At 41.9% G+C, this 23,314-nt stretch overlaps 1 protein-coding gene across 4 annotated transcripts in view; it reads left to right on the top strand.

The window, feature by feature from the left end:
* meis2a (Meis homeobox 2a) overlaps window positions 1-20,281 on the top strand; it is a 74,641-nt gene extending 54,360 nt beyond the window's left edge. For 2 of the 4 annotated variants that reach the window (XM_079262739.1, XM_079262738.1), the window contains exons 10-13: window positions 14,243-14,301; window positions 16,000-16,110; window positions 16,592-16,683; window positions 19,774-19,913. In XM_079262739.1, the coding sequence (XP_079118865.1) occupies window positions 14,243-14,301; window positions 16,000-16,110; window positions 16,592-16,650 (229 nt within the window). In that variant the 3' untranslated portion in view covers window positions 16,651-16,683; window positions 19,774-19,913. Of the gene's footprint in view, window positions 1-14,242; window positions 14,302-15,999; window positions 16,111-16,591; window positions 16,684-19,773 lie in introns of all 4 variants that reach the window. The other 2 variants (XM_079262740.1, XM_079262741.1) reach the window with 2 other exon arrangements.
* The last annotated feature ends 3,033 nt before the right edge of the window (window positions 20,282-23,314 follow it).

The following is a 23,314-nucleotide window of genomic DNA, read 5'->3' as shown; positions in this document are numbered from 1 at the left end:
TCACTGCACTGGCGCATCTGCAGATGAAATGACTATTATTTTTTTTTAATAGTCTGCAAGAGTCTTCATTTGTATGTGTGCATACAATGTACATTATAACTAAATGGACTCCCCACCCCACCCTTTACTTAAACACACACACATACAGTTTGCTGTGCTTACATTGAGACAACAGGAGTCATGCTAACAGATTTGGGGCGTGATCTGATATGTAATTGCATTTGTTTAAGATTGCAGGAAAAGGTGAGCGCAATTACACCCACAGCATTGTGGGATAGCGCAATGGCAGACGCAGGTGTCTGCACACTAAAGAAGCGTTAATAGTTTACAGTATCTAGCAGCATATTTGCCTGCCTCAGCAGCTCCTGATGTCCTGCTATCAGTCTGGGCTAAATGGAGCCTGACCGAATCCTTTCATGTCTCAGCTTTAGACCCAGCATGATGTGCCCTCACTCACTGCTATAAACACACACACCAACTATCCTGCCATTATTTACCACTGCGGCAATACTAACACACTCTCACACACACATACACTGAGAGTTATTACATGAGCCTGGGAGATGATGGTGATGACAGATGACTGAGAGAAACAGCATCTAAAAAAAGGAAGGAAATCGTCCCGTCATTATTCCCTCATCTCACAGGCAGCCAGTTGGTCATTTCCATGGCGGAGGGAGCGGCAGAACAAGTCAGAGAACGAATATGTCAGTTCTTGGCATCTATGATGACTGACTGCTGTGCCACGGGAGCACTAATAACAATAAAGAGGGCACTAAGCCACACACTATTTTTACTTCTCTGCCTTCTCTCTACGGCCCAGGGGGGACTACATGCACACACACACACACACACACACACACACACACACACACACACACACACACACACACACACACACACACACAACACAAATACAGACATGCACAGGGGAGAGGCTCTAATTAGCGGCAGAAAGGAATACAATGAGTGAGTTATTAAGACACAGGGGCGGATCGCAGCCAACCTTTGCCCCCTGTCGGAGCACAGGTCACATGATAAGGGAAGGATATCCGCCAGACGACGGCGCCAAGCAGCCTGTGCCTACTGAAGAGATGAAATAGGTTCAATCTCTGTAGCCATTCAGTGATGGGCATGGTGCATGGTGGTTTTCTTACTTTATTATTCTTAAATATCTATAGGAAAAACTTTACCTTCAGTTGCTGTCAGATCAGACAGAAAAACATAACTGTGAAGAAAATGAACATAGATTCAGTCAGAGCATTTTATGTGTTCCTATTTATACCTATTAGCACCTCTATATAGGGGGAAATAAGTCAAATCTGGCCAAAATGAAAACAAAGATAAATCTTGAAAATGACATTATTCATATGTATTCCATCATCAGCCCATAGAGTTAGAATTTTTATTCTGCTTCCAGATTGTCTGGACCTATAGCACAGCTTATGATAAGCTGTGTTTTGTTGGCTCTAAACTGAATGTTGTGCAGTTTTCTTTACAACAATCCCCATTCAGATCCCCTCTCTTCTCCACTCCCTCCAGATTTGCCAAACTGTTAAACTGCTCCAATAGAGGAGGTTCACATGCACAATTTTAATCATAAAGCACACCAGTTTGTAGTAAGTAAGAACAAGACAAAGAGGGGGAAAAAAATCCAATTTGTTCCTCCACTTAAAAAGCATTTTCCAGCCCTTTTCCATGTCCAATGAGACACTTTGGAACAATTTCTTTTACAATTTTTTTATGATTCTGTGGTTTGGCAGACGAGCCCATTATGAAATGCAAAATAATAACTAATATTTTCCAAATGTAACATAAAGTTATGAAACTGGCCTAGCTGCCTGTTTTTCCACATTCTTCATAAGTTTTTAAGTCTCATGAATCTCACACTGGGGCTTCTGAGGTCCTCCCCCTCACGCCAAACTCTACATGTTTGCATTTTACTTACTTTTCAGTCGCTTCCTTTCGTTTGGACTAGTTGAGTGAAGTTGCTGGTTATCTGTGCAACTTTGACCCAGATGGAAATGTCAAGCCTTTTTTTGGCTGCAACCAGGGACTCCCAGCAGTGGCCATCTCATGCCCCTGGCTTTCTAAATATACAGCTGCAGTGTGGATAGGTTGCGGCTATGTGTGTATCTCCCTCACTCTCTCTCTCCTCGGTGTGTTTGTGTATGCTACCATGAGTGTATATGTGTCTCTAACTAAAAAGAGAGACTATCAGGATGCTGCCAACATCGGCATCATGATCCCTCTCATTTAGGGACCGCTAATTGGCAGTTAATTAGCAGAATTGACTCTGTTGTCAGATCCCAAGTGCCAGCCCCCCTACCAACACCCTCCACCCCCTAAGTTCATTTGATCTGGCTGCTTCCTTGATGCTGTAATAATAATCCCATTTTAACAGTTTTAGAGGGAGGAACACGTTTGGATAAACATATTCTCATCATGGCAGAGTTGAACAGAAAAGAAAACCTGTTGTAACAAGTTTGGCTTTACATTTAAGTTTGTGCAGCAGTTGTCACAGATCCAAATATCTGCATGCAGCACAATCTAGACACATGCCTTGCTCACAGACTAAGCCAAGGGAGTCTTAAACAGCTGATTCTAATGTGTGCCACTGTGTTTATGTCTGCACTCAGAGTATAAAGCATGTGTTGCGTGTGAGCGCAGGAGCCCTGTTGAAATGTTCAGTGTGATTAACAAGGCCCACTCCCACTATATCAGGCACTGGGGGCACATGGGGTCATAGCATGGCATGGACACCCACCAAGGCTATGAAGCAACCCTGTGCCCACCTTTTTGCAAGTATAAAGTTATGAAAAACAGGTGGCGCTTTAATAAAACTGGCAATGTTGGACGATCATGCACAAAAAACGAATGCCTTTTTACTTGTTTTCCCATTACAAGCTCCAGACTCTCCAAGGCTGTGGAATTCTCCCAGCTAAGACGGCATGCAAGGAGAACGAAGCCAGACGAGGCGAGATAGAGGCGAGGAGCTGAGAGAGGCATTACACAGAGAGCATTAGACGGAGATGGAGAGAGATGGGAGGAGGGAGGTCTTTGTACTTCTCTGCTCCTTTTGGCTCTTTTATTCCTCAACGGCTTGGTTTTATTGGTGGGTCGTTTAATAACAAGGGCTCTGCGTTTGAAATGAAGTCGAGCTGCGTTTGCGTGGGCAGGCCTCCCTTTTTTTATTTTAAGATGGTAATTTCTGTACTAGGGGTGAGAACTGGTGAAAGATCGAGAGAATACACTAGAGAGAGCGAGGAGAGCAAGAGGGTGAGAATGGAAGAGAGGGAGAATTCAAAGGGAATACAAGGGATGAAAGTAGGTTAATTTATTTCATTTGTAAGAAGAGAGAGAACTTAAAAAGATAAAAAAAAAAAAAAAGGTTGGTGATAGTGAGAAGGAAAGCGTAGGGATGCTGTTTTCGTGAACAAGCAGCTTAATGCGCACGGGCAGCCACAGTAAGCCTGCTAGAATCTCCCCGTGCCTGAGGCCATCTGTGAGCAGAATAGCAATTTTATTACTTTGTCATTAAACCAATTTCACAGCAGTATTGTTTGTTAATGAGCAGCCGCAAACGAGTGAAGATGTCACGTACTAGAATAGCAGCAAGATTTGTGACCCCAGCACTCCTCTATCTCATTCCCCCAACCTCTGTCTCATTCTTATTCTTTCGCTCTTTCTGCCATCATCTTCTTTCTTTAACATCCTTACTGTCATCCTCACCATCTTTCTGCCATCCTCCCATCTTGCTCATCCATCCTTTCCTCCCCCAGTTATAGAGGTCCCTGGCTCATAAAGGGGGAAACTGCTGAAAGATAAAATGCAAAGTCTATACAGTCAAGTCTCTGTTTATGAGCTTCCATTTGCCTTTAGAGCTCATTGGGATGGATGGTTTCTCTGCAGGTTTTCAAGGGGGTGCAGTTGGAGAGCAGGGCATATTGGCTTGTTATTTAGCCCTAAAACCTGACATGGGTGCCAACGGCTAGAGCCAATAGAGAGACTGTGCCTATGAATAGGTGGATATGTCCTTTGAATTATGTGCTAGATGATGTCATGCACTTTTTCCCTTCTTTTGTTTGTTTTTTTGGGAGTTGTTAAGATTTCTTTGCTCGATCACCTCTTATTGTAGTGCCTTTAAGACTAGATGTAGTCTTGCATCATAGAAATGTTTTGGCAGTTGTAAGGAAAGGCATGTTTTCACAAAGGAAGTCATGTGTTTCAGCTGCTGTAATGCTATATGTGCCTTTTGTGGCCCTTCACTTTGTTTATCCTTTTACTTTGGAGGTCAGTTTCCAGAGATTCTCCATGTGACAAACAGAGAAAAAGAGAATTAAACTGAGGCCCCAGAGGATGAGACAACCTGACAGAGTAGATTTGGAATAATTAGTTTTATCTGCTGAGGGAGATAGCCAGAGGAGCTGTGCATTATCCAGGGGCTGCCTCGGTAGCAACGTGAATGGGATGCCTGGATGCTGTGTATGTGCTGGGGAGGACGGGTGGGGTTTGCAGGACTAAAAGGGATAAAGGTGACCAGGTGTAACAGAATGGCCTTAAGGGTATGTGTGGATGTTTGTGTGTGCTGGAGCCAAAGAGGACAGGAGCTCCTTCTTTGGCTGAGCTCTTTCAACTCTGTGAACCTCCAGCAGGTATTTTCTCTCTGTCCAGACATGCTCATTCTCTCACTCCTTCTATGACTAACTGTTTTTCTTTACCTCCCTCTTAGACGCTTCACATTCCCTTTATTTATGTATTTTGTTATCAAGTAACACCATCTTTTATCTGCACTTTGTTTGTGTGGTGTCACATTTATAACAACCTCTGGTGACTTTGCATCCTCCCTTTTCAATAATAATGAGTGTTTCGGGATATAAAATGTTGTAATCACACCCTTAACAACACTGCAATGCCTTATTGATACCTGTTGTATGTGTTTGTGTGTGTGTGTGTGTGTGTTTTATATGAAACTGTTAATAATGGACCTATGCTCTCTCTCTAAGGTGTAGGCCAATAAGTTTATCGTGGAAGACTCTAGTCCTATGTTAGTTAAAGCTACGGTCTGCCTCAGTTCAGGCCTGTTAAAGATGAGGATTCAGTCACTCTGGGAGCCTATGAGCAATCATCTTCCCCTAACTTGGTTCTGAAAATCCATATGTAGATGTATGTGTGTGTGTGTGTGTGTGCATAATCAAAGACTGGATAATAGTTTTTTACCATGAAGAGAATGGGATGGAGATCACAAAAGAGTGAAATCTTAAATACTGGCATAAACTCTTTGCAATATCTAACATGGTTGTTAGTAATTTGGAAGAAGTGAGGAATTAAAAATTGCAGTTTAATGTCATGTTCTCTGCATGCAAATGGAGGCACACGTGTGCACTTTGATGAGGTTTTCAGAATTAGCAGGAGGAATTAACCAACACCATAACATAGATAACAAGATCGAGAAACAAAGAAGGAAAGGAGGAAGACAATAAAGAGCATATTACCCCTAATCTAGGGGTTTTCTTTTCCCGGCCTTATGAATATTTATTCCTCCCATTATCATTGATGATGTTTCAATTGGGAGTGTGTGTGCATAAGAAGTGAGTATGTGAGAGCAGCAGTGGGTTTGATTTGTTTCCTAATGGATGTAGATGGATGTTTGTTGCCCCTCACCTACTCCCATATTTAAAGCTGTCTTTTTACACTTAGTGTGTACATGTACAGTAGTGTTCTTAAAGAAGTTAAATTGAAAAAAATGTGACTCTTCATTTAAGTTTAACTTAAACTCAATGTTTGATGTTAAGATTGAATTATTTGAGATTCTCTAATCTTAACAAAGTGAAAGTAAATCTTACAATTGTATAAAAGCCATTAATACATCATTCTACTAAAACTCAAACATGACAGTTAACAGGCCTAAATTTAAGAGCTAGACTCCACAGTGTAGGCTGAATTGACTGTGCCTTTGATGTATTTGTATAAGGCTGTCACTTATGAAGGAGGCCAGTCAAAGCTGTGCACAGTCAGTGGTAGAGCTGATCTGAGAGGCAGAGGGCTCGCTTCAGGCCACCAGGCACATCAGAGTCCCTGTGGTCTGCTCCACAGTGTCACTGCCATTTCTGCCAGCAGTACTCTCCACAAACAACAGTTATTTATATCACTAGCCTGCTGCTTAGCTTTTTAGCCCTAAACTTATCTTCTGATCGTCCCTGCACATGTGTATGTGTGTATGTGAAACTGTGTGTTCAAGCGTATGTATGTCAAAGCAGTTATGTGCAATTGAAACTCATTATTAATTATTCAACAGAGAACTCAGAGGAAAGCTGACAACATTTAACCGATGAATCTCGTGGTCACTTATGTGTTGTTGCCACAAACTCATATAGACACATTGTGGAAATGTGCTTAATGGAAAAAAAAAAATCTCTTGCAGGACATAGTGACAATAATAAAATGGTGATGATGTCCCAGTTGGATGGATAATCCCTTTCTGCACAGTCACATGTATATAAGTACATACAACACTAACCAAGAGGTCTGTACTCCAGAGTTTTCTGGGTCTTCAGGACTCTCAGTTCTGTCTGCCCTAAATTCATGGTGATTAGCACACCAGCATGATAAGGGTTAAAAGGAGTAAGAGTGGGACAGAAAGTGCATATCTACTTATGAATGGGGATAGGGTGATAAATGAGGGCACTTTTGATATAATTTCCCACTGGTTCTGCTTTCTGTTATATTTGGCGGGGGGTACATGTGCAGCACATGGGGTACATGTGCAGAACATGCATGCTCACAAATGTACCGAAACACATTTGTGAGCTATGCAAGGATAGCTGTTGCTCTTGGCTCTTCTTCTCTTTGAGCTGAACCCATTATAGTCATAAACAAGGGAGTAAAGAGACGTTTGATATGATGCAAAGGAAATAGATTGGCCTTATTTCCTGCCTGGCTGCTGCGATACAGACACTTGTGTTGCCTAGACGATGCAGGCAATTGACACTCAATTTTGTTTGAAATATCACGCCTCTATCATGTCATTATCAGCTTCCCCTGGTAATCCACAAAGCCACCCTGTTTGATATCTGACAATAAGGGGGAGTCACAGAGTCACTGATTCTCTCACTCGATTACCAGGCACAGGGAGAAAAGAGTCGAGAATAAAAGGGAACAGAAGATGACGGAGCAGGAGACAAAGAAAGGGTGAAGGAAATCAGAGATGGAAAGATAACACAGGAGAGATGGAAAGGCTTAAAGAGCCACATTTTGTGCGATAGCAATGAAAAGTGGATGAAAACCGAGATTATATCTGCCCTCTCCACAGAGACATACAAAGGTTGCACTATGGGGAGGAAGAGGAACATCTGGGCAATAGTGTGGCACTCTTCACAACTGAGAAATTGGGGTGATCTTAGAAGCACACCCACTTATCTCAGGAGGGTTGATAGCTAGGCTTGGGTAATGATAACGGTGGATACAACCTTCTAGTCCTCTCTGCTCTCCTCTGAGCATTGCTTGAGTTTGAGTATGTGTGAGCCAGCCTGTGTGTACATCTCTGTTTTGTATCTTTCTGGAACTGCATGAAAGCAGGAAGCCCTCATCCACCCATGAGGTGAAAATTGGCTTATGAGGAATGAGCACTACCTTCCAGCGATGACGGCCTCTGTCATGCGCGATGTGCTGGAACCTTTGACAGAGGCTAATATTGATGTAGTAGTTCTCAGACAACTTCAAACAACAGAAAACACAGCTGTTGGTCCCTTAGCTCCTGGGCAAGCAGAAAATACCTTTTGTGCACCTATGCACATTAATAAGGTGTTGTCTTAAGGGAGGGGGTGCAAGAATGGGAAGAATAGGCTCTGCCAGCAAATGAGATTTGGATCAACTTTTCCTGTAATCCCTTCTGTGTCGTTGATATACTTAGAAATAATATTGCAATAAGCAAATATTTCAGAGTAGAGATGCCAACCTCTGAGGAAAGGGAGGTTAATTGAGGAAATATTAGAGGCTGTCTTGCAGAAAGAGAAAGAAGAGATTATCATATCCTCCCTTGCATCAGAAAACTGGTAGAGCTAGGCAGATTAGCCATGCTGGGTTGCTACAATAAGGCCTCTTTCATACAGGTGTGTTGACGCCTGGGGCAGGCTTGGCCTCAGTCCATTCCATTCACCCTGGCTGATTTGAACAATAACTATCATATCTCTTAAAAGAGAAGGGAGGGTGAAGCGTCAAGCAGGAGATGCCTGAAAGCTGTGTTGAGGCCAAGAAAAACCCCTGCTGATGTTGTCAGAGCTTGTTGGTGTTGTAGTAAGGAAAAAATTGTTTTTTTTTAACCCCCACCCCCCCTTAACCCCCACATTTTTTTCCTCCCTTCTCCTTTCTCCCCCTCCACTTCTGTACCGGATTCAGTGTTTTTGTGCCGTAGGACAGTGTGGTGAGGAGACAGAGGAACAAAGTGCTGCTGTGTGGAGCAGCAGCTGCTGCTTGCCGGATCAAAGGGGCAACAAGCGTGGTCTTCCTGGCCCGATGTTGCTCTGGAGGTGTTTGACGGACAGTCAGCAGCTGGGGCCGCACAGCCCGCCCTGTAGGGGTCAGGCTGCTGGACTGCAAGGCCCAGAGGTGACATGCCCTCGCTGGACAGGGGGTAGTGGGGAGAAGGTGTTAGATGGGAGGGTAAATAGCAGGGGAGATGTCTAAGTTTACCAGCTGTTTTGTTTTTAACTATGATGACTTCGTGATTTCTTATTCATTCATTATAATCTGTGCAGGTAACAGTGGAAGCCAAATCTCAGCTCAACCATTATAATTAGCCTAGCATTGCACATCACACTGCAGTACTCAACAGAGAACAGAGACAGGCAGCAAGCATGCCGCAGTGCTATTGATTTATTTTAATTAGCTCCTCGTTAAATCTTGTCAGTTTGAAACACAAATATATAATTCTTCATCTGATTTTCCACTGGAGTCTTAATGACGTACTCCCCGGGTTTCAGAGAGAAATGACTTCGGCAGCCAGACTGACAGAGCAATGCAAATGTTAGTCATATAGGGTTGAAGGGGGGATGCCACAAATGGGCAATGAATGGAGTAATAAAAAGGGAAAGAAAAACAGGTCAGTGAAAGTCCATGGAGGAGAGGTGAAACAGTCCCCCTTTCAGAGGCAGACAAAAGAGTGTGTGTGGGGGGGGGGTATGGAGGCACTCTGGATGAGAGAAAGAGGGAGAGATAGAAAGAGGTAAAACTATGTAAACACGGTGGCTGCCCTAAACGTGGGCCCTCTCTGACGTTCCTAAAAAACGATCCTGCCTTGCTCTGCTTCACATCTGCACTAAATCAAACATGGGGGTGAGGTAATGTTCGCCCAGCGTATGTCTCCTGACTCCTGTTTTGACTTAGAGACGGAAAGTGGGGATTAAAAAAAAAAAAAAAAAGCAGGGGAAATTTTGTCTCTGATAGGATGAGTTTGAGGAAGCTTCCCCGTTCTTTTCCTATCTCACTGTCCTTTATTTCCATCCTGGAAGAGTGGAGCCTGTGAAAGGCTCCTTTGTGATAGTTTACAATAAATCTACAGATATTGTAGATTCAGTCTGGTGGCAAACTACTGTATGTATAAACTATTACAGGGGACCTTGCTAGACCGGTTGAGCTGATTAAATCACTGTTGCCAACACCACAATAGATCAGTGTTGGAGGTTCAGTTGCCTTAGACTGCCCCACTGTCAGACCAGACCATAATTAGTATTTGCTTATACTAAACACACCCACCTCATGGGCTTGATTTGCATGCACTTCCTGGTCAAAGTGCAGAGAGTGATTTCATTCTTTTCTTTCTTTGTTTTTGGGAGAGAAGATCAAACCCCCAAAAATTCCATCTTTTAATTCCAGTGAGTTGTGACTCAATTGCTGGGGGTTTGGAATCTTTATTTCTGTCTGAAGCGGAAGTATGGAAGCAATGAGCTTTAATAGGAACCAGAGGACAGTCATGTTTGCAAGCAGTGATCATGGATTGAGATCAGCACGTTCTTGTTCAGATTGTGTTGCATGTAATCTTCCTACAAAGGCAGACAGACAGGGGCCCCAGGCATTTGAACGATGAATGGAAACTTGCCCCTCCCTCTTCTTGGCATATGAGCTTTCAAAATGGACAAATGCTATTCAGAAGTAAAGGTAATAAACTGTCAACAATTTCAAAGTTACCCTTTTTGCTCATATACTGTATTTTTTGAGCAGTCTAAGGTCTGTTTCTATGAAAAGACATGTTTGGTGGTTCTCTGACTGTCTTTGGACTAACTCTGGCTATGGGTCAGTTTCTTTCTTTCATCACAAACTCGTCAAACGAATGACCCCACTCCTGATTGGCCGTGTTTCCTCTGATCTTCACAGCAATTGGCCAGCTAAGCAGCGAGGCTCTCTCTGTCTCGTCTCCCTCCCTCACCCACCCTGTCTCTTGGCTGTGCTCCAGGGTAGGGTGGTTTGGCATGACAATTTCTCAGGGAAGGAATGCTGACAACAGGAGCGAGTTACCAGGTGTGGCTGCAAGTCAGTTAACCAGAAACAAGGCCCTTCTGACAGATTGAGATGAGGAAGTGTGAAAATAGAATAAAGACAAGCCCTGACTCAGACTAACTGGTTTGCAGTGATTACATCTGCAAACTTCTCATAGAATTTGTCAACTTAAAAATGAAAGTGCAGTTACAGTTTATTGCATTAAATAGGAGTCACATAAAATTGTGGTTTAAGATTATGTACATTTTTAACCTTTCAATCCTTCTGACACGCTCATAACATAGCGCTGTTTGCTAGACAGGGTATTTAACACCTAAAGAGGCTCTCTCTAAAGCTCCCCCCCTTGTGTGAGGACAGATATTATTAACCATGGATGCTATGTTGATCCAGCCTTGTGGAGACCCTGTGTCAAGTGGACTCCTGCTGCCCTGGCTCCATCATTCATATCTGTCTGTTATTTTCCTTTGTGATCTGCAAAGCCTCAAGAGTCAGAGCTCTCGTAAACCTACCACTTTATTATTATCAAGGCTCTAGAGTCTCAGTTGTTGCATATTGTATCTGCTCAAATGTGTGTTTGCACACATGCATCCCTTACACCGTTTCAGGGCATGTCAGCTGGAAGTGCTACTGTGAGCCAGTTGGCAGTAGTCTGTAAAGAATGTGCTGACATGCACAATACACACACACACTGACAGACATGTGCATATACTTGCACATGCATGATCTAAAGTGCACTTGGTGCTGCATGTGTAGCTTTTGATATGAAACATGAAAATGTGTTTAAGGCTTATTGGTTGGATGACATTAGCTGCTCTCATTAAACAGCAGTAGACTGCTTCCTACACCCTACCCACACCAACACGCTTTCTCCTGGGGTATTGTACACATTCTGGCCCATATCCCAATGAATGACCTCCTCGTGACCCCCTAACCCTGGCTTTAATTATTTGTTTGAAGACAGCATGGAGTTCCCATGCTGAGAGGTACTCTGTGTACTGTGTATGCGTGTGTGTTGGTCTCTCTGTGCACTAACACTGAGCAGAGGCAGGCCATAATAAGCTAGACCACCAGATGTAGATAATAAAACATGGGCTTTGGGTTAGAGGTTTTTAGCTAGCGTCCCCTGTGAGCCTCCTGTGTTCTGGTTAGCCTTCGGACACTCTGGTGGTGGTTGTGGTCATGTCCACGGTGGTGATGTGTAGATTTACTGCATTCACGTATGTTTTAGCAAGTGGTTTAGGAATTCTCAGTCCCTGTGGTCAACCTCTGTGTCTCTCTTGGGATTTTGGGTTCATCCATCTGACTGTCCATGCAAGCTGACTGGGCTCCATCTCTGGAGGATTCCTGGTTTTGTTGTTCTAAGCACACTCCATTAGCAGCTCACGGGTCGAGGGAAAACACTCTTATCAGGCCTGGCACTGATAATCTCAATTGGCTTTACTCAGACTGATAAAAGGTGCTCTGAGGCCACGAGAGGGGCCCTTGGTTCCCCCGCCCGCTCTCCAAGCTCACTCCGGTGCACCTCATTGCCTGTTGGTTACTGTGGCAACTTGTTTAGTGCACAAAAGAGCGTCTTTGTGACTTTGTGGTGTGATATGGTAAAAAAAAAAACGGATTTATCTCATAAACAGGATGTTGGATAAATATATTTGAATATCCATATGTCATTCTTGTTTTCTTTGAAAAAATGACCACTTCAGTGGGAGCAACATGTAAGCTTTTCCTGTACACTTTTAAGTTAAACATTTCCTCTAAGAAGCTCAAAACAGAGGATGGAAAACACAGTTTTTAAATGAACAGTGAAAGAGAGAGAGAAAAAGAACTTGAAAATGGCTTTTTCATCTCAGAACATGCTCTCCAGAGTATTCTCTCTGCCGTCACTGGAAACCGTATGGTCAAATTTAGCACCTGGGAAGAACATTCCTAATATTATGTGTTTATGGTTATGACCCACAATAGGTAAGAATGCACATGGTTGTGATTTTGAGCCCCTTGGTGCATCTAGAAAGGGAGAATGCAAGACATATATTTTGGCAGGCAATGTTCTTTGCTTGAAGAGAGTGCAGTACCAGGAATGTCTTACTGTTTACTTGCTCAGCTGGTTTGGATGCTGGAAAGGTCTTTCTCTCTTAAGCTTTGCAGCCATTTCTTACAACGCAACTATCTTAGAAATACTTTTTCCTCTTTCTTCTTACAATAAAAAAAGAAAAAAAAACTATTTTCCATGTAATAGAATGCAATTCTCAATCTACCTTTAAATCACAAATCATGTGTAACAATCATACGATTTCCAATCCAACTCTGATTTACCTCTCATCCTCCTCTTTTATTCTCCCTTATTCTTCCACGATTGTGTTTCATCTTTTTCTATCAGGGGCCCACAGCACCCTTGCGCACCTGCACTCTGGATGCCCCCTGGCAAATGAGTACCGCGCCTCTCTTTTCCCAGCCGTGCATTTTGTACGTTTAACCATGTCACTTTGAGCTCGGCAGATTACAGGCGTTTAAGTTCATTGGAGAAGGTAAGGGCAGGTATCAGGGCTTCATGGGGGATTAGGAGCCCAAATTGGTTCCAGCTCTCCCTTCCTTCTAATGACCAGTTCTTTAGTTGTATTGATGGTGCCGTGGGCTCGTATGTTAGAAAAGGGAGATGAAGTCTTTTTTTTTCTTTTTCACCCTTTCTCCTCCTTTTGGAACTTGCATGCTGGACAGCTCCAAAGGCGATTTGAAACCTCTCTTTAATATCAACCATATGGTAGTACCTGTAGCGCTGTGATTGTAGGTTTTTGGAAGTGAATAAAAGAGAGGCAAAATTAGAAAAAAAAAAAGGTGGAGGAGGAAATAAAAGACAGAGAAAGGTGGAGAACTTGGTTGGCCCAAGTGGTCAGCTTGCATTTGACACAGCCCAAGGCACCCCATTCGAAGTTAAAAAGGTTGCCCCTGGCTGGTACTCACCTCCTGGTGACCTCCGGCTCTACACTGGAAAAACCGCAGGAGCAAGCCTGGCTGGGGAGGCTTTGTGGAGCTGCACTTATTCGCTGCTGTGGTGGTGATAAAACTTCAGACAGCCTAATTGATGGGCTCACTGACATAACAATACCTTGTGAAAGCATGGAGTGGCCCATGCCTGGTCCTCATTTCTAGACAGCTGGAAGGGGAGCAAAACCCCCTACAATGCATGCAGAGTGGGGGTCCCATACAGGGGGACGGTGGAGGTGGGGGTGGAGTGGCATGGTGCAATGAAAGGAACCAATTGTATCCTGCATTTTCTAACTTAAAGCTCACTTTAATATTGAATTGAATGATAACATTGCAGAACTGTGTATGTATGGAGTTACTGTGTGTTTTATGCAGCTGGCATCAGGACTCATTGAGAAATAGGGAAGAAAAAAGGGATGTGCCCAAGCTTCTGTGCCCAAGCTGCACTTAATACTTGAGGAATGTCTCCCTGGTGCCCATAGCAACCAAACGTAATCAAAAGCTTTATTAAAAGAGGGGTGAATAGATCATATGGAACATTAAATGTATCCTTCACTGGGTTCCCAAGTCAGCACACAATTGCCCTTTTGTTTGTTACTGTTTTGTTGTGTGTGCCTCTCAAGGACTCAGTGGTAAATGTTGCCATTAAGTCATGCAAAACTGTTTGTCTTTGTGGAGCCTTGTGATGAATCTTTCTGCGTGTGAATGCAGAGTGATTTAAAGTTTGTTTTTCTCTTCTTTCTGTTTTTTCTTTTTTCCTCTCTGCCAGGTTTATTAATGCCAGGAGAAGAATAGTACAACCCATGATCGACCAGTCAAATCGAGCAGGTAAAATAATAATGATATATATGAAAAAAAAAAAAAGAATAGAAAAAAAACAGAAAAATCCATTTAATCTACAGATATGTTGCTTCCTTTTCTCCTTTTCCTATGTGAAGACACGGAATCCTTTACTGGCAAACACAATATGCCTGGAACCTTTTTTTTTTCTTTAACAGGGTGCCACTACGCCTACTTCAGTAAAAAATTACCTTCTGCTCCTTCCTTTTTCTCCTGCCGTTCATTCCCTTTTTTCCTTTTCTCTGTGAGATATGTTTAGCAGTGTTGCAAGCTGTTTGCTGATTGACTTTAATTGGAGATTTCCCAGTCTAAGTGGGGAGAACAGTGTATTAGCACTTTCTCTGTGAATTACCAGAATTACTAATTGGACACAAGAGGAGTGCCTGAAATGCTAGCAGCAATTTATGAGTTATCTCCTTTTTAATTCTGTTTTGTTTTCAATGATTTTTTTTCCCCCCAGTCTAGGGCTAAAGAGGGGATTGCCCCCATGTTTTCTGCTGCAGTTTTATTCCACTCCATCAAGAATCACTCTGAATTTTCATGTGAAGTAGGCATCCTGCAAATTTCAAGAATCAAGTAATGTAAAAGGCTGCTCAATAAAATTTTGACTTAACTGAAACCTATTTCAGTTGTGAATACAAAGCCTTTGGGTTAGACGGAGTTTAATATGATTAATTGATTAAATAAAACCTGACGTCTGTCTCTTAGATATTTCTTATAAGAAAACTACATACTTGTGTTATTTTGTGGAATAATTCAGTCACCATAAGCTTTACTTATTATTTGGCATTACCAAAACAAAGCCAAGTAATTTGTCTCAGGGAAGGAAAAGTTGTTGTTTTTTTTTGTTGATTAGCAAGCTTGTCGTCTTAAAATGATCTCTGCTTCTGGGGTGGGATGGATATCATTCAAAGACACATGAGCCATGATTAACAGGAGATGCACTAGCAAACGTGGAGGACTCTCTGTAGTTATTGCACATTTTGGGGGGAATATTTGACAATAAACTGTTAATGTGTGCCAATCGGCCATTTGTAGAAACCTGGAATGACTAACATCTCCCCCTAATCTTAAAGAATTACAGATTATCCAAGATAATACGGTTGTGCTACTAGAATGCACTGCTTTCTACAGATTTCAGTTCGTATTAGTTTGTTAATCCTGATAACAAGAAAAAATACATGCAATTTATCAAACTGATTGCTGTTGTCTTGTGTATCATGATAATCAATTAAATCAGTCTTAATAAGAAATGATTTAGCAATTTGAATTTTATTCTTATTTCCTAATTGCATGTTTTGTTTCTTTAAGAGAAGAGTTGTATACTACATACAGTTTATGGTTCCTTACATGAGTAATGATTGCCTGCTATGGCATAAATTCTTCTCATCCTGTCAAACTGCATGCTTTCTTCTGCGGTTAGAGAACAATGTATCTCCTGTGAGCGTGGTTTTGAATGACACAGGCTTCATGTACGCACAAGTGTGTGTGCGCTTGCATGCATAAGGACCTACTGTATGCGTGTTTGCATGCCACGCGTCAGCCATTGCGGTCCACAAACATGAGCACAATGTCTTACAGTATGTTTGGGCTGGAGCTGGGACAATTGCTGATTGTCTGGTGTGTTCTCTCTTCTTCTCCCCCTCCCCACTCCCTTTTTCATGTCCACGTTTTGACTACAATCAGGTTTTCTTCTTGATCCTTCAGTGAGCCAAGGAGCAGCATACAGTCCAGAGGGCCAGCCAATGGGCAGCTTCGTGCTGGATGGTCAGCAGCACATGGGGATCCGACCAGCTGGTAAGTCTGACCACCTCCTGTCTTTCTTCATCCCTCTTCCCTTTATTATGCTTGCTTTACCAGTTTCACCGCTGGTTATCAAGGAGCTGATCAGCAGTGATCCTCTTGTCTGTGGCATGATATTAAGTCACCTCAGCATGGAGCAGTACCCAAAGTCACTCACGTAAATCCAGACTTAACAGTGCACCGCAATAACACTTCTCCTTAAACCCCCCCCCCCCCCCCCCCCTTTCTTTATTTTTTAAACCTAATCTAATACATCTGGATAAACTTCTCAGGAATCATAACAGCAGGACTTATGGGATGCATTGCAAAATAAAAATTCTTAGTGAAATTTGTATGTCTTCTTTTCTCTTCCATCTTTGTTTTCCATCTAAAGCTAACAAACTCCTCCTTTTCTGTCAGTGGGTCTTCTCCAACCTTGCTATATTTCTAACTATTGCTGACCTGCTCTTCTCTGGCATTTATCTCCTTTCTTTAGGGCCTATGAGTGGAATGGGGATGAATATGGGCATGGATGGGCAATGGCACTACATGTAACCTCCATCTTGTAACGCAAAGAAAAAGGGGGAAGTAAGTACTGGGCTCTTTCCTTGATTTTTTTTTTTTTTACATTGGGGCTAAGGTGTTTACCCTTTCCATCCTCAATTCCCTTTCACACTGCAGTAGTATAATCTTTTCTTACTCTGGCAATAATTTTACAGCAAGTTCTAACCCCCAGCAACAACAGCCTGCAGGGCTGTTGGAGCAAGATGCTTTAAGGGGTAGAGGTGGGAGGGCCAAGGATGAATTGGAGACTTGAGAAAATGGGGAACCATCCTGGGACAGAAAGGACCCGACTTGTGGCGCCAGACAACAGCAACAACAGAAAATAGAGGGGGAGAAGAAACAAGCTAGCATGGCAAGCACAAATTTATTTATCACAACAGCGCCATCACTCTCCCCATCCTGGACAGCCAATGCAAATGTTGGACATTTAGGGAAAAAATAACATCTCCTGGGGAAGGGGCTGACAGGGGGGAAATTAAGCAGGCTCCAGTGAAGCGATAAAGAAGGAGAAGTGAAACTGTCCTCCGAGTGACATAAATCTGTCTGGGGAAGGATTGATGCCCAAATTATCTTATATGCAAAGACGGGAACACCGCAGTACATTACGGTCCCTGAGCTAGATATACGGGCCGTGGGTGACATGGCCGATCCCTCACTGGGGGTTTGGGTTAGTGTATGGGGGGGCTGTGTGTTTTGATTATTTTTTACTGGAGGGAGACGATTTAAAGGCGGGTGGAGGCCAGTGACAAGCCTGACCTGGGACAAACAGACAGGAGACACTGAGATAAATTTATAAGCTTGTAGAGACAAGCATGCATGGTGGGACCAAAAGGAGGGGATCTCTTTCACACATACAGATGAAGTCTCCGTGTGTCACAGTTTTTGCTGCCTCACATACACATACATACCCACACACAACCACCTATACAGCTAAATGGCAGCAGTCTGATTAAGCCGGCCATTGAGCCACAGTGCTGACATTTGAAAAATCAAGACATATCACATCCTAAAGGCGGCAGGGCAGAGGAGATTTTATTTAACACCTAAACTCCCTTGCCCAATGACGCACAGTATAATAACACTTACCTTGATTAAAAGAACCCTTTATATGTAAATGGAGACTGAATTTTCCAAAGGGTCACAATGGCAATTCTTCTGACAGAGATCATTTCACCTCTCTAGTCCTTACTTTTTGTCTCCCGCACATTTGCTCTCATCCCCTCCTGTCTCTCCTAATGGCAGTAGAAAAAAAAAGGAAAATCAGGAAGCAATGTTCCCTAAAACAGCCACACAGAGACAACATTTGCTCAGGTTGGCTAATTCTTAATATAGGGCTATATAATTTTGAGACTATTTAATTATGTAACATACTTTATGCTTCATGACCAATTACATTAATAGCTTAATACAGAGGAATATTATCCTCTCTTGATTTGATTACACAGCCTCACAATATGGTATATTTGGTACTTAATTATGGCCAGCCATTGAGCAGGACTACTGTGCCATAACAGAAATGCAAAGCTAGCTAGGGAGGCAGGCATGCAGAGATGGCAGGAGAGAGGCCCAGTCTGTCCTCAGTTATTGTCTTCAGATGGTTTTACCACTCTTGTTAATAAAGAAGAAAGGGAAGAGGCTCTTAGATCTACTTAATGGAATGACTGCAGCTTACAAGACCAGAGATTACCAGCTTACAGTGTCAAAAACATCTGCTGGGCTTTTTAAAAGGAGCTGCTCCAGGTTATATGGAGGCGAGGGCACCCATCATACCCTAACACCCTGAATGATTTATTCATTTTATGACCCCAGTAGTGAGATTTTAAGAGACCTGCTCTGACAAACACTTGCATTTCAAATGAACTGACGTGGAGAGGGAGTATTAGAAAATGGCACAGCTTTCGACTAGTGACACTAGTCATTAATCTTGGCCTTTGCTGTCCCTCTCTCCTTTCTGTCCTCCTCCTCTTCCTCTTACCAAGGCCCTGCAGTGTAATTTCTTAATTGCAGTGTACCAAGGTGGAGGAATGCAGAGAGTGAGTATGCCTAGCGACCTCAGAGCGACCTCTCCACCTCCTATTACAGCTTCTAATCCCCCTGGGGTTCACATTACAAAGCAGGCCAGCCCAGACCCAATCCCAGACCCAGGCCCCCTGGCTCCAGCGGGACCTCCTGCTCACTTGTCTCTCCCCAAGGTCCAGGCCTCTAAACCAGCCAGATTCTCATACTCTAGTCCCAGGCTCCAGAAAAAGACCCCCACCACATCTTACTCTTTTTCTCTTTGATTACAACAAACAGTCATGTGAAAAGCCAAACAGTGGCACTGCTGAGGCAGCTCTGTGTCCTGGGTGCTGTCACAGCAGGAGAGATGCCAGCATGCTGCAGTTTCCACACATATGAATTGGAGTCCATCTTAAGAAACATCACCATACCCCACCTCCTTCCTTTTCTTCTTTTTCTCTCGACTTCCTTTTATCTTTGCTGCTCCATCTAGATGCTGTTTCCTACTCCTCTTCCAGAACCCACACTCTAGGCATCTAAGAGTGAGCTAAAAATGCTCTCATTCAGGGGTGGAAATGAGCCTTTAATGTTCACCGTCTTGCTGATACAACTAACCGAGTCCTCAATTATTTAACAACTTCTTAAAGGGATTCTAAATCAAATATGTTCACAGAAGCACGTCCCCGGGAGAGAATGCCTGTTCGGTTTGTCACTAAACTCAGCTGGGGAATTGACTGTTCCACTTGTAAAAGTATTAGCACTTCTCCACATCAATACGCCTGCTTGGTTTTCCTCATATCCTCCAGGACTACAGTGTCTGTGGATGACTGAGGATCATTTTCCAACCTGAGACCTGACCACAACGCTACTGGGCATTGTAAACCACTCACCATAGCCTAAAATAGCCTGCTGCAATAATGTCTCTCTTTACTTGCAGAAGCTAAAAGCTCTGTAGTCACACACACAATGTCATAAAATCTGCTAAGCTCTTTGTTGGTGAAGTTGAATTTAAATTGAATTAAGGCTTGTTAATGGAGAAGGAGCATGTCAAAGCTGCAGCCAGAGCTGTTTTATAGACTGAATGAATACATCTCTCTGTTTATGTCTTTCTCTTAGGTCTGCCAGGCACGCCAGGGGAGTATGTACCTCAGAGCAGTCCTGTGGGCATGAGCATGGCCCCACACACTTACGCCAACCCTCATCAGATGACCTCTCACCCCTCTCAGCTCCGATATGGACCTCCCTTTCACACTTACCTACCTGATCATCCCCACCATCCTCACCACGCCATGCTGATGCACGGAGGACCTTCGTCGCACCCAGGAATGACCATGTCTGCACAGAGACCCCCTTTGCTCACTCCCATTGACCCCAGTACTGGAGGACAAGGCCTGGACATCCATGCCCAATAGTATAAGGGAACTTTGCTACCAAGACAACAGCAGCTATGACAAAAAAAAGAAAAAAAGAAAAAAAAGGAAAAAAAAGTTCAAAAAATGGAAAAGAAAAAAGCAGCCCACCTATTTTGAGACTATTTTTAAGAATACAAACAAAACCTTTTGACCAGAATTTGACACTAAAGATATAGAATTCCAGGTGAGCTGTGATACTTTTTTTTTTAAAACTTGTCAATTTTGTTACTTTCATCCAATCGGAGGACCAAGCTGACAAGAACACTTTGTAAAGTCTTGGGCTTTTGGTAAAGATCAACAGAGGATGCTTTGACATACACATCTGCAAAGAATGGACAGATGTACACTCAATGAAACACTTTTTACGCACTCACTCAACACTCCATCGTGAACATGTTCAGTACACTTTCATGTGACACACTCTTCTAAAGTAATATCACTCTGGAAGATTTAAAAAAAAAAAAAAAAAAGAAAAAGAAGAAGAAACAACAGAAAGACTCCAAGAGTTATAACTACTGTAGTATAAAAAGTATAGATAAATAAGTTAAAACTTGTGCATTTTTCTTTTTTTTTTGGATCACATGGTTTATGTTTCCCGAGCTAGTTTTAGATTTAAAGGTAAACCTTTTTTTCTCACACTGTGTGTGCTCCTTCCTGGAGGAGAAACTGTCTCGCAGCACAGCACTATAAAGAAAAAAAAAAGAAAGAAAAAACAATAAGAAGATGGAACATCTCAAAAAGGCTTCAAACCACAGAGGGCAATCAGGTCCTGTCCCCCCCCGTAAGAACAGGGCATGATGGGAAAAGGCTGCTAAATGACACCGGATCTCTCCAGAAGATTCAGTTTGAACATTTGTCATGCCCCTCCTGTTCTCTCTCGTTTTTTTTTTGTTTTTTTTTGGTTCATGAATGAATGTTTGCCCTGTAGGTTTTAAAGGAGAAAAAAAAGTTCCTTGTTTTGAATTGCCCAAGCACTGGATTGTGTTGGTTTTATACATTTTTCTTTTTTTCTTTTTGTACCCTGGACTCTCATTGGCAAGAGCCGATTGAAGGAAGCTTAATTGTGGAAAAGCAACATCCTGCAGCGCTTCTCTATCTGCAGATCAACACACTTGCCATAAGGACAGTACTAAAAACAAAGGTTGATTCTGTGGCACTGGAGAAGCATTTGATGGTTGATGCGCCAAAAAAAAGAAAAAAAAAAACCTAAACCAGGAAAAAAAAAAAAAAAAAAAAAAAAAAGAAAAGCAAAAAGAAAAAAAAACTTAAATTATGAACTCAATGCTTTTGGGAGAAAAAAAAAAGCTGAGAGAATATTGTAACAAACTTCGTACAGAGTTCAGTCTATTAATTGTTTCATGTTAGATATTCTATGTGTTTACCTCAATTGAAAAAGAATGTTTTTGCTAGTTTCAGATCTGCTGTGGCATTGATATTGTATGTCCATGAATTCCTTCCTTTTTCAGCACGTGTTCCTCACTAGATGATAAAATGCCGTCTCCCTTAAGCTTTGTCAAAAATACATTAAATACTTGTAAGAGGACTGTGACGTAATGTTTAAAAGGTGTTCAGTCACAAATGCTGTAATAAATATTTCATTTTTGATTTTTGTTAGATTTTTGTGTGATTAACTGTTACATACAAAGTCGTAATCCCCCCCCCCCCCCCCCCCCCCCCCCCCCCCCATTTAAGTCGAACTCATGTTATTGGTTAAATATTGTTTGGGTAAATTGTTGCATGTTAAATTTATTTTTGCACATGACCATAAAAATACATGAGTTCTCTCTTCTTGCACTCTGTTTGCTATAGCTTTTCTTTTTCTTTTTTTTTTTTTTAAAGAGACTAACCATTTAATCTTGGAGTGCCCTCTTAAAATGACAACAAGAAAATGTAGTGGAAACACAGCTCACCGTGGCAATTGATTTAGGCACACAAATGTACCCACCCAATGATAAATAATTGTCTAATGCAAATTAGGGGTACAAATTACACAGCAAATTTGCCACCCAGCCATTTTAGTTTTAAACCAAAAGATAAACTATCGGATGTGACATAAAGATATATGTAAATGGCTGAATGTTGCAAATGCATCATGAACCTCAGAGGCAAAAATACAAAAATAAACAAACTGAAAGTTTATTTATTTTAAAGACATTTTATTCACCACATTGCAGCTTGTACTAAAGAAAGATGTCTTTAAAAAATATATATTATTCATACCTCTGTAAAATTCATAATAACATTTTCAACAAGTTTATCAGGGTTCCTGCATCACAGCTTCCGCTGGTCATTCAGACAACAGAGAAAGTATTTGCGCCCAGAGTAATTGAGCTTTGGATGGGGCCGCTCCATGTGTGCTTCGCTCCTTTCTGCCGTTTTGCAGCGCCGCCTGTCGGCCTAATCCGGAACTGTCACACAGGGACTCCACAGATGGGCTTTGATAGGCCATCTCCTATCTTTTCTCCATCTCTCTTCTTTCTGTGTTTGCCCGCGGCCATCCAAGTCATAGCCTAAAACCACAAATGACGGCATCACTCTGGCTGAAATATTGTTCGTCCTTCGCAGAGAAGTTTAATCTTCTATTAGCTGAATTCTGTCTCATCTTTAGATATTTTCCCCTCTTTTTTCTTTCTTTTATTACTTATAATTTTAAATCCTAAATTTATCACTGGCCTCTGCCTTTGTAAAAAATGAGCAATACTACTACTAGTAATAATTCTATTAATAAAACTAATATGTAATAATAATAATAATAAAAGTAATAATAATAATTTAAGTAATAATGACAATTTAATATTTTAGTTAATTATTATTCTTGTGTGGATCTTCCTGCTTTTTATGTTTGTATTATTTTGATCTGATCGAAGTCTTTAATATTTATTAATTGCAATATTTTTCTAACAATCATCAAATGTTCTTTTTTCTTAAAAAAAAAAAAAAAAACAAGAAAAAAACAAAAAAAACGAAAGGTGTGTAAACAGCTGCAGCTTTATTCATGTGTTTTTGTGTTTTCCTCTTTGTACAAAGGGTTCTTAACTGACCACTTCACGTGGAAAACGTCCACAAATCTCCGGCTGGAGATGTCTGTTTACAATCTAAAAAATAATGTTAATTTAGAATTTATCTTTTTAAGATTTCATGAGGTCAGGCTGCTCAATATCATCCATGGTTTTATTTTATTATTATTGTGATGGTATGTCGCAGGTTGACTGTTAACGACTGTTTTATAAAAACTGCATGATCCA

This window comes from Telmatherina bonti (genome assembly GCF_933228915.1).
Source record: "Telmatherina bonti genome assembly, chromosome: 22".
Taxonomy (NCBI): Eukaryota; Metazoa; Chordata; class Actinopteri; order Atheriniformes; family Telmatherinidae; genus Telmatherina; species Telmatherina bonti.
The sequence above is the reverse complement of the archived record's forward strand: the minus strand, read 5'-3'. Positions and strand labels throughout refer to the sequence as shown.